Here is an 11,851-nt window from a genome sequence, read left to right as displayed (position 1 = left end):
CCTTAGTGTCAGGGGATTAATGGCGTAAATATGTGGGGTTAAGGGAATAGGACCATGGTGGAATTTTGACAGGTCAAATGGTCTCTGCACTGTAGGGATTTTACGATTCTAAAATCACTGCCATAATTGGGCTGACATCAACAAATTCAAATTCGACAAGACAACTGAGTAGGTCAGTGAATACTAGGAAAGATACATTTTGAAAAGACCTAGTGAGTAAATTGCAGGACATAAAGTTGGATAGAAGGGGACAATGTGAGGAAAGCACCATTGTAAAATGAATATAATTGAAAAGGCCAGAGTGCCAGAATCAAATGACACGCTATTGCCTGTCTGGCCAAATTTATTCTTTCCTTTGTTAATCCCTGCAGCATTGCTACCTTAATTAATTTAAATTTGCTAGACCGATTTTAGTTTAATTTCTCCAAGGCTTAGACACAAGACCCAGCAACTGTAATTTCAATTTACATACAAACAAAGAGCATGAGTCAGCCATTCAGCTCCCTGACATTGCTCTGCCAATTAAATCGTAGCTGATCCGAGAGTAACCGCAAATCTGCATGCCACTTACCCCCAAAAACCATTCGCCCTTTGCTTATCCATCTCTGCCTTAAAAATATTCACCTTAAGGAGCAGCGCTACAAAAGCTCATGATTTCAAATAAGCCTACTGCACTTTAACACCCACCCCAGTCCAACACTGGCATCTACACATCTTAAAAATATCCAAAGACTTTGCTTCCACTGCCTTTTCAGCAAGAGCGTTCCAAAGATTTTCAGCTCTCTGGGTGAGAACATTTCACCTCATCTCAGTTTTAAATGAGTGATCCCTTATTCTACATTCTCCCACAAGAAGAAACATCCTCTCCACATCCACCCTGTCAGGACCCCTCAGAATCTTACATGTTGCAATCAAATTGCCTCTTACTCTTTCAAACTCCAGCGGATGCAAGTCTAACCTATCTAATCTTTCCTCAAGATAACCCCATTCCAGATATTAGTCTGGTAAATTTGTGGAACTCTACCTCAACACAAAGTTTTTTCCCACTTTATCTTGCTGACGTGGTGTAAATATACTAAGAAAAAGTGAATCCAAAAGAATTTTATTTCAAACATTTAAAATTAAACCCCTCAGTGCATAAAGTACAGAATTGTTTTCAAAAAATATTTAAAATAATGAGTCAGCATATGTATTGTTACATGGTGATCCTTTCCCCATTGTTATTTAGACCACGTAAACCACGATGCATCATTTAAAAGATGTTAAAAAAATGAGCCATGAAAAATAAGGCAAATAAAAATGCAATTTAATAATAACCCTTGGTCCATCCCAATCACACTGATGGAAAAATGATTGTCCCGAGAGACTCCTTTACAATAAGTGAAGTCACCAACACAGATGACCTTTTACAAGCAGCTCAATTCTGGTAACTATGACGGTAGAGTTACTATAGACAGGGCAGTGCTTTTCCTTTATCCGTTAACATTGTTATCTGAATTTCACATGGTGATCATATTTCCATTTCTTCTGGAGGAGACCATCTCAGAGGAGTGCATGTCTGAATTCTCCGTGCAGCTTTCATTTTCCACATTGTGGTCTAACCGCTCATAATGTACACTCCCATTGGCAGCAAATCCCTTCTCCTCCTTTCTTATGAACACAGGCAACGTCGCCAGCGTTAAATTGATATCTTTAAAGGCATGCAACAAGAAGATGCCCACTATGATGGTGAAGAAACCACTCAGGGTGCCAATGATGTCATCATTGTCCATGTGATACCATTCTTTAAAAAGAATAGCGGAACATGTCAAAACAGATGTAGTGAAGAACACATAATAAATGGGAGTCACTAAGGATGTGTTGAAAATATCCAGTGCCTTGTTCAAATAGTTGATTTGAGTGCTTACACAAGCTATAAGGCTCAGCAGAAGGATCCATGACAGAGGATGGGTAAGTACAGGCTTCCCGCCAAACTGTTCTTTAATAGCAATACCAAGGCCTTTCACACAGGAGACAGAGAGAGCACCGATGACGGAGCAGATGGTTATGTAAACCAGGATATTCGTCTGCCCGTGACGGGGTCCGACAACAAAAATAAGAATCAGAGAAACAATGATGACAAAAGTTGCAAACACCACAAAACCTGAAAGAGAAAAAAAAATTGTTCAAAAAATTCAGTGTTTTTTTTCATTTTAACATGAACTATTTGGGTTAGCACTGCTGCCTCACTGCTCCAGGGACCTGGGTTCGATTCCTGGCTTGGGTCACTGTCTGTGTGGAGTTTGTACATTCTCCCTGTGTCTGTGTGGGTTTCCTCTGGGTGCTCCAGTTTCCTCCCACAGTCCAAAGATGTGTGGGTTAGGTTGATTGGCCATGCTAAAAATTGCCTTTACTGTCCCGAGATGTGTAGGTTAGTGGGATTAGGGATATGGGGGTAGGCCAGGATGGAATTGTGGTCGGTTCAGACTTGATGGGCCGAATGGCCTCTGTGTACTGTAGGGTTTCTATGATTTTGTTGTGGAATTGCTCAGTTTTGAGAGATGGGCAGGTAGCCTACTCTTTGTTCTCTCCTTTTTTCTTGATGATGCTGCTTCTTGTTAGGTTTTGGTTCTGATCCCTGGCAGCCTGACATGTAGGGCACTGCAGAGGAAAACAGAACCGATAGTTCTGCATTTTCTAGTCTGCATAGTTTAACTACACCAAACAATGCCTTTACCCAATAAGACAACAGACCATGGAACATCCTCTTTAATTAGGAACAGAGCACAGGTGACTTTGATAATGGAAGAACAGAAGGGTAAATTGAGGTGCAGAAGCTTATTGCCTTGACTCAGTGCCTTAATCAGACAGCACGCCAAGATCCATGATATGGCAAAATCGAAGGTATAAGATGATGTCCTATACCGCTGTATACAATATACTCCCTACTGGTGTGTTTTCAGCCACAAAAATAAGCCATTTTCTGCCAATTTAAAATGAACCCTCCTCAACACAATTCTTCATTGTAGGGTTTTTAGTTTTCCTGAAACCACCCCTATGGATGAGATTTTAATGTATTTACATTTTCTGTTAAAACACAAAGGACAGAAAATTCATTCAACAGAATTATAAAGCAATGTCCTTTTCAGATGTAGAAAGCTCTTGTCATTGGCCTGTATCACGACAAAACACTGAAATCTCACCCTAAGGATTGTGTAATTAATAGATCATCTGTGGTAATGACTTCAACAGCCAATCTGCTCTCTGTCAAAACACAGAGGAGGAAACGCTGAGAAAACACAAATTGGGAGAATACAGCATGTTTTATTTAGATCTGCAATGCTGTGAATCATTTATGTGGCCAAAAACTGTTTCCTCAGCTCCTATCAAGCCAAATGAAACTAGCAGGCAGCATAGAGCATGTGAAATGAAGATGCAGATCAGCCTACTTTACTACTATTTGTACAGCAGAAGTGTCATTGAAAAATATGCTCCCTACCACAACGTTATTAACATGTTTAAGTGTTCCACATAGCAGTGTTTGATAGAAGCAGAGAAAACACAAGTTTTAATTGGAATCCTTTAGTTAGTCTATGGAGGATGGAAGATGGGAGACCATCCAGCTAAGCTTCAGAATGGTTGAGGCTGGAGCATGGTTCCATGAGTCAGGTAAGCATGGTTGAAAATTTCATCAGATCAAATGAAGCAGGGTCAAAATGGGCAGTATTTCAAAAGTGGAAGTCTTGGAGGACAGAATATGGTTCAAAAGCTCATGAGGGTCAAATCAGATACCAGGATTCCATACAGTTTGGTTCAGCTTCAGTCAACTGAAAAGCAGAATGGTGAGGGAATGGAGTCTGCAGTGGTGACAGCAGACAATGGTTTTGGCATTTCCAATAATTAACTGGAAGAAATTTCTATTGTTCTAACATGTTCAACAAGCAGAGGAGTTGAGGGAGGTGGTGCTGAGATAGAGCTGGGCGTCTCCAGCGCACACATGAAATCTGACCTTTTGGTAGCAGTGTGTCAGAGGGGCTGCACGTAAATGACAAATAGGAGGGACCACGAATAAATCCTCAAGGGATTCTAGAAGTAACAGGAGTGTGAAGAGAAGTCATGCTCTCTGGGTGCTCTGGTTTCCTCCCACAGTCCAAAGTTGTGCAATTTAGGTGGATTTGCCATGACAAATGTTCAGGGTTAGGGGGATAGCCTGAGGGGAGGGGGGTAATGTTTACTGGGTCAGATGCTCTTTTGGAGAGTCCATGCAGACTCAATGGGCTAAATGACCTGCTTCTGCAAGGTAGGGATTCTATGGAGAAAATGAACTCAGGGATCATGAGGGGAGGAGAGATACAAGAGAAAGATTAGACTCTTCAGCTAAGCTGGAGTGACATTGGAGAAAGCTGACCCAATCGACTAAGATAATCGAAAATTCTGCTGCTCATATCCTGATTCATACTTAGTTCTGTTCACTTATCACCTGTGCTCGATGACCTACACTGGCCTCTGGTCTAGCAGTATCTCAGCTTTAAAAATTCTCATTCTTTTACATTACTTCAAGGGCCTTAGTCCACTATCTCTAAACTCCTTCAGCCCCACAATCTTTTCAAAATTCTGCATTCCTTTCAATCTGTCCTTTTCTGCATTTCTAACTTCCTTTGATTCTCCATTGGCAGCTGTGCCATCAGCTTGTCCAGTCCCCAGGTTCAGGAATCTTCTCCCCAAACCTCACTCTTCTCCATTCAAAACATCCCTGAAGCCTATTGCTTTAACCAAGCTTTTGGTCACCTATTCTAATGCCATTTTACGTGATTTGCCTGATTGAGGCAACAGTTATCAAACATTGTTGTGAAGCACATCTGTACATTTTACTATGTTAGTGGTGCTGCATAAATCCCAGTTGGTGGGTAAGTGACATGTAACAAGCAGCATCTGTTCTCATTCCTCCATCAGGAGGATCAATGAGTTTTATCAGTCAAAAGTTAAGGTTTATTTGTTAGTGTAACAAGTAGGTTTACATTAACACTGAAATGACGTTACTGTGAAAATCTGCTAGTTGCCACAGTCCAGCACCTGTTCAGGTACACTGAGGGAGAATTTAGCATGGCCAATGCACCTAACCAGCACGTTTTTTGGACTATGGGAGTAAACCGGAGCAGTTGGAGAAAACCAATGCAGACACGGGAAGAACGTGCAAATTCTGCACAGTGACCCAAGCCAGGAATCAAACCAGGGTCCCTGGCGCTGTGAGGCAGCAGAGCTAACCACCGTGCCATTGTGCTGTCCCATCCTCAGGCTACTAGGCAAGTTTCATCACAAGACAAATCCCGTTGCAGATCAGGGTTATGGTAAAAATTATGGCAGATAAAGCAAAATAAAATCAATTTATTAAAATGTCAAAATAGAAAATTAAAAACTAAGAGTAGTGAAAGGAAAATATTTCAATTCCCCACTCCTCACTTTTGTTCTTTTAGATTTTTGATTAGTCGAGTAGGTTTAAGAAAAATATAATTCCCACTTCTACAGCACTCTTCACTGCCTCAAGAGATTTCAAAGTGCTTGGCAGTCAATCAAATTCTTTAAAATTGTACACACTGCCAGTGTGGTTATATTAGGAAGGCTGAAGGCTAAATTGCTCACAGCAAGGTTCCATAAATGAAATGGAATAAACTGAGTGTTAATCTGGTTACAGACTAACAATTGTACCCAGCCTACAAGGGAGAATTTTGGTTGAATGCCTCATCAGAAAGTTGACAACTCTGCCAGTACTGCCCTCCCTCAGTACTGCACTGAATGTGTCAGTATAAATGTCAAACTCAGGCTTGGGCCTTGAAGTTAGTTTCCTGTCAGAGGCAAGAATGCTATTCACTGAGCCAAGGTTGCGCCTTAATTAAATTACTGCCATATAAAGGAATTAGAATGCAAAAGTGAGTGGTACCTGGATCTTTAAGTTTAACGGCCATTTCATGTATGGTTTCCACCTCTTCCTCTTGCGGTGCATGTATTACCATCACAGTAGAACCAATGATACTTAGGAAACAACCAAGTTTTCCATGGAGGTTAAGTCTCTCATTCAGAAAGTAAGATGACAGAACAGCACTATCAAAACAGAAAAGCCAACATATAAAATAATGCAATACCTTGTTTGAAATAGATTAGATATAAAGCACGTAGCCACAGTTAGCTGATAATTGAAATTATTGAATTGCTTAACATGGAACTGTCCGAGCACCACAGGACAGGAGACGCCAAACAAACAGGAATGCGTACATTCTTCGACTGCTTCCAAGCTAGCATGAAACACTGCTGTGGAGTTAGTTCTCTTTTGTTTTGCCATATGGCAGGTGTTTAGTACATTAAAATATTGAAATAAGGTGCAGGGAAAAAAATTGTTTCTTCCAAAATTGACACACACAAATGTAGTCCCATATAGATTTAAAATTGTTTGTTTGTACCTGTATTTAAATGCCTCTTAACCAAGTCTCTTAACAGTGATTAGATACAGAATAATGACAAACAAATGTTTTTTATTTGCTGGGGATACTCAGTCACTGTGTGCACATGTCCCATTATACATTAAAATTAAATTCCATCTACAATTTGGGGAATTTTGTGTTCAAGAACGATGGGCATTTTCAACCTGGGTGAGTTGGAACAGCAGAGTCTGGTCCCAAACTCAGATTTGCCAGGGTTCTCTGCAGAGATGGTCTATTTTTGCTTTGAGGGAGACTCAAAACTTCCAGGGAGAGAAGTGATCATGTTAAAATACTACAAGTTGCAATTTGGTATTATGTTGATTTGGGTCATATTTTAGACTATTTTACACTAGGATTTGTTATTTCCTTTTCTCTCTGATGTCCAGCATCAATATTCTTACCTTACAAGGACACTAAGAGCTCCCAGTGGAGTCACTAATGTGGCTGGAGCAAAGGCATATGCAGCAAAGTTAGCAGCTTCTCCAGCTCCCACTGCAAGAAGAGGTAAAGAACCCAGATAAAATTCTTGATGCATTTTTATAAGTCACAATTCAAGTTTGTTAGCACTGTCTGCATTAAAGGTGTAACATTTTAAAATCACAATAGCTGTGAAAAAGCATTAAGTACAAGTATTCCATCTGCCTCAGAATACAGAGCCTGTAGAGTTTTTGTAACATATCTATTGCACAAAGGCAAAATATGTATAACTGTAGGTGGATACAGCAGAGTGAGAGTTGGGGAATACTGCTGTGTCCTGACACAGACTTCCATTAATTTAGTGTTTCCCATGATCAACAAATGGCTCAAAGTGGTATACAGCCAATTACTTAATTTTGAAGTGTATATCTGTTGTGATGTAGGAAGTGTAGCAGCCAATTTACACACAGCAAATGCCCACAAACAACGATATGCTAATGTCCAGTAATGCCCTGATAATCTGTTTCTGTGATGTTGATGGAGGGATAAATATTGCCTAGGACACTGAGAATAACTCCCCTATTCTTCAGAACAGTGCCATGAGATTTTTTCCACAGCCACTCAGCAGGCAGATAGGGAGTGATTTAACGTCCGAATCAAAAGGCGGCCATTCCAACAGTGCAGCACTCCGGCACTGGGGTATCAGCCTTGATTTTTGCACTCAAGTCCTAGACTTGAACCTGGAATCCTGTGAATCAAGAGGCCAAAATAGCAAAAGCAATCATAGAAACTCAAACAAAAACAGAAAATGCTGGAAAATCTCATCAGGTCCGACAACACCTGTGGACAGAGAATAGAGCCAATGTTTCGAGTCTGGATAATCCTTTGTCAGAGTTGTCATCAGAGCATATAAGCTCAATTTGGCTTCAAATTATTAAATCCTTGGCACAGAACAAAGTAATTTTACAATAACGTGCAGAACTTTATTTATAACCACATTACACTAGCTAAGTTCAAACAATATTTAAGTTGTAAGCAAGCGTTTAGCCTTTAGTTGATAAGAATTTGAGTTTAGACTGGAACACTTTCAATGTTTAACGTAATTCCTAGAGCTGCACTACAAATGACCACAACAATGCACTGGCCCCATTTAAAGTAAAGTTTAATTATTAGTGTCACAAATAGGCTTACATTCATGCTGCAAGTTACTGTGAAAATCCCCTAGTCCCGCACCCCAGTGCTTGTTCAGGTATACTGAGGAAGAATTCAGCATGGCCAATCCACCTAACCCGCACGTCTTTGGACTGTGGGAGGAAACCCGGGCACCCAGAGGAAACCCACACAGACACAGGGAGAACAAGCAGACTCTGCACAGATAGTGACCCAAGCCAGGAATTGAACCCGGGTCCCTGGTGCTGTGAGGCTGCAGTTCTAATGACGGTGCTGCCCATTTTAAAAAACTTTAAATGGGACAATCATCCAGAGTTCCTGACAATTATCCAACAATTCTGGAAGTGCACAAGTGGGAAACAGAGAGGCCATTTGGCCATCATGTCTGCACTGGCTCTCTGAGCAACTTGCCTAGTGCCAACTGACAAATTCAATTGAAGTACAGGCATTTGGCGAGATACTAGAGGCTGCCTATGGAATAGTTCAGGAATAAGAATGTAAGAAATAGAGCAGTAGTACATTCAGACAAGCCTGCTCACCTTTCAATAAGATCATGGCTAATATTCTGAGTTATAATCTCCCAGTCTACTTCCATAACTCCCTTGATCCCCTTTAGTATCCAAAAAAACGTGTCGATCCCTGACTTCAACGCACAATGACTGCACATCCACAGTCCTCTATTGTAGAGAGTTCTATGATTCATATCCTGTGGACTGCAGGTATTTCTCCTCATCTGTCGGATGGAGGTGTGTGTGTGTCTGTGTGTGTGTTAGATAGTGGCATAATGTTACTGGACTAGTTACCCAGAGGTCCAGGCAAATGCTCTGTGGACATGGATTCAAATCCTACTATGACAGTTGGTGGAATTTGAATTCAATTACTAAAAACTAGTCTCAGTAAATGGTTACGATGACAAATATAACCAATTTTTGTAAAAGCCCATCTAGTTCACTCACGTCCTTTAAAAATGAAATCTGCCATCCTTACTTGGTCTGTCCGACATGTGACTCCAGATCCACAACAAAGTGGTTGGCCCTTAACTGCCCTTTGAAAGTGACTGGCAAGTCACACAATTCAAAAGCAATTAGGGATGGAAAAAGGTGCTGACCTTGTCCCCTGAAATAATAAGTTCTCAAACATTTTAGTCCTAAATGGCAAACTCCTTATTCTGAGACTGTGACTTCAGATCTAGGCTTCCTTAGGTAAATTGCCCAAAACCATACACGGCACTCTAGGAATTGTCTCACAAAGCATTTATAACTGCAGCAAGATCATCATATCTGTTACTGTAATCCTTTTGTAACAAAGGCCAAAATGCCATTTGCCTTCCTAATTGCTAGTAAGAAACCAGGGGCAGGAGTAGGCAATTCGGTCCTTCGAGTCTACTCCACCATTCATTTTGGTCATAGCTGATTTTCAAATTTAATATCCTCATTCATCCTTTCCCCTATATTCCTTAATCCATTGTTTGCTGGAGCAGAGAGAGAGAGCTAAGATTTTACCTGTTAAAAACCTGTTTAAAATAAGTTTAAAGCACTTTACTCTTTGTAGAACTGTTTAAAGCATTTATTTATTGTATTTACTGCTTTAAGAATTCTGAGGGTGTGGTGAAAAGGCATTTGTGGACCAGCCTGCTTTAAATCAGCGCCAGGTTTAAAAGGAGGCCTGGTGTAGACAGCGGGCAGTGTCTGAGCGGGCAGCGGAGTGAGTAGGAAGCAGAGTGAGTTAATAGGGCTTAATATCAAAAAGGGCTGGAAGGAAAAAAGGCCAGGTGAGTTTGTTTGAAAAAAAACAAGGAAAAAAAAATTTTTTCAAAACTACTACAGCAAGAAACAAGGAAAAAAATTTTTCCCCATAAAAAATTGCAATGAATAATGGAGGGGCATGTGATGTGTGGTTTCTGTATGATGTGGGAACTGGCGGACCCCAGGGTCCTTCCCAGTGACCATGTCTGCAGTAAGTGCAGGTTGCTGGAGGAGCTCCAGCTCAAGGTGGATGAGCTGGCCTCTGAGCTACAGACACTGAGGCTCATCAGGGGGAGAGAGGGTGCCCCTAGACTGGCTAAATCTAAGGGTCAGGGACAAAAGGGGGCTGCTGGGAGGAGGAAGGGGGGTGAGGAGCGGAGGCCTCAGCCTCTTAATCTGCATAACAGGTTTGAGGTTCTTGCTTCCAGTCTGGAAGAGGACAAGGCAGGTGAGGTTGGTGAGCAAACTGCACACGGTACAGTGATGCAGCAGGACATAGGCAAAGAGAAGGGGAAAAGGAACGTAGTAGTGATTGGAGATAGTGGGGTGAAGAGTATTGACACTGTCCTTTGTCACAATGACAAAGTGCACAGAAGGGTGTGTTGTCTGCCTGGTGCTCGGGTACAGGATGTCACAGCTGGGCTGCAGAGGAACCTGGAGTGGGAGGGTGAGAACCCGGTCGTTGTAGTACATGTGGGTGCCGGCGACATAGGCAAAGTGTGGACTGAGGATCTGGGGAGGGAGTATGAGAAGCTGGGAATGGAATTAAAAAGTAGAACCGACAAGTTGGTCGTCTCTGGGCTACTGCCTGAACTGAGTGCAGACGGGCGTAGGGTTGACAGGATAAAGGAAGTGAATGGGTGGCTCAGGGATTGGTGTGGGAGGAATGGGTTCGAATTTATGGGGCATTGGCACCAGTATTGGGGTAGGTGGGACTTGTTCGGGCGGGATGGGGTTGGTCTGAATCGTGCTGGGACCAGAGTGTTGGCGAATCGAGTAAAGAGGACTGTAGACAGGGCTTTAAACTAATTAGGGGGGGGGGAGGGTGCGAGGGTAGGTGACGCTACGAGGTCTAAAGTTAAGGATAGGGTACAGGTAAGGGAAGAGGCCAAGGATGTCCCAATTGGTGGCGTTACGGCAAATAGGGTCCAGGTGAAGGCTGGGACAAAAGCGCTTTATCTGAATGCACGAAGCATTCGGAATAAAGTGGATGAGCTGGTGGCGCAGATCGACACAAATGGATACGATCTGGTGGCCATTACAGAGACGTGGCTGCAAGGTGACAGGGACTGGGAGATGAATGTACAGGGCTATCAAGTGTTTAGGAAGGATAGGCAGGAGGAAAGAGGGGGTGGCGTAGCTCTGCTGATTAAGGATAGTATCAAGGTGGTAGCAAGGGATGATATCGGAGCCAAAGAGCAGAACGTGGAATCGTTGTGGGTGGAGATTAGGAACAGCAAAGGGAGGAAGACGCTGGTGGGTGTCGTCTATAGGCCCCCGAATAATGATCTGGAGGTGGGGCGGGCTGCTAACACGCAAATAAGTGCGGCGTGCAGGAATGGGACGGCAGTAGTTATGGGAGATTTCAATCTGCATATTGATTGGTCGACCCATGTTGGACGAGGTGGGCTCGAGGAGGAGTTCTTGGAATGCTGCCGGGATAATTTCCTTGAACAGTGTGTGTTGGAGCCGACGAGGGAGCGAGCTATCTTGGATCTGGTGCTATGTAATGAGGCGGGTAGAATTAGGGACCTTGCGGTGAAGGATCCTCTTGGAGAGAGTGATCATTGTATGGTGGAGTTTCTGGTGCAGATGGAGGAGGAGAAAGTGGGTTCCCGGACACGCGTCCTTTGTTTGAATAGAGGGGAGTATGGTAGGATGAGAGAAGAATTGGCGAATGTGGACTGGGGGAGTGCGTTGGAAGGTGGGTCTGCTGAGGAGCAGTGGAGGATCTTTAAGGAGATCTTTCTTGGTGCTCAGCAGAAATTTATTCCGATGGTTAAAAAGGACAGTAGGAAGAGAGGTAATAAGCCGTGGATAACGAAGGAGGTGAAGGAAAGTGTT

General features: G+C 42.5%; 1 protein-coding gene across 4 annotated transcripts in view; it reads right to left on the bottom strand.

Moving 5' to 3' along the window:
• Positions 1-1,086: 1,086 nt before the first annotated feature.
• nipa2 (NIPA magnesium transporter 2) overlaps positions 1,087-11,851 on the bottom strand; it is a 53,866-nt gene continuing 43,101 nt past the window's right edge. For all 4 annotated transcript variants that reach the window (XM_080197618.1, XM_080197617.1, XM_080197620.1 and 1 more), the window contains 3 exons: positions 6,857-6,947; positions 5,918-6,078; positions 1,087-2,143 (listed from right to left, as the gene is read on the bottom strand). In XM_080197618.1, coding sequence (XP_080053744.1) covers positions 1,500-2,143; positions 5,918-6,078; positions 6,857-6,947 — 896 coding nt within the window. In that variant the 3' untranslated portion in view covers positions 1,087-1,499. The remainder of the gene's footprint in view (positions 2,144-5,917; positions 6,079-6,856; positions 6,948-11,851) is intronic.

The sequence above is a fragment of the Carcharhinus amblyrhynchos genome, chromosome 10 (assembly GCF_965287045.1).
Source record: "Carcharhinus amblyrhynchos chromosome 10, sCarAmb.v2.hapA, whole genome shotgun sequence".
In the NCBI taxonomy this organism is placed as follows: domain Eukaryota; kingdom Metazoa; phylum Chordata; class Chondrichthyes; order Carcharhiniformes; family Carcharhinidae; genus Carcharhinus; species Carcharhinus amblyrhynchos.
Note: the sequence above shows the minus strand (reverse complement) of the source record. Positions and strands in the feature narration are given on the sequence as shown.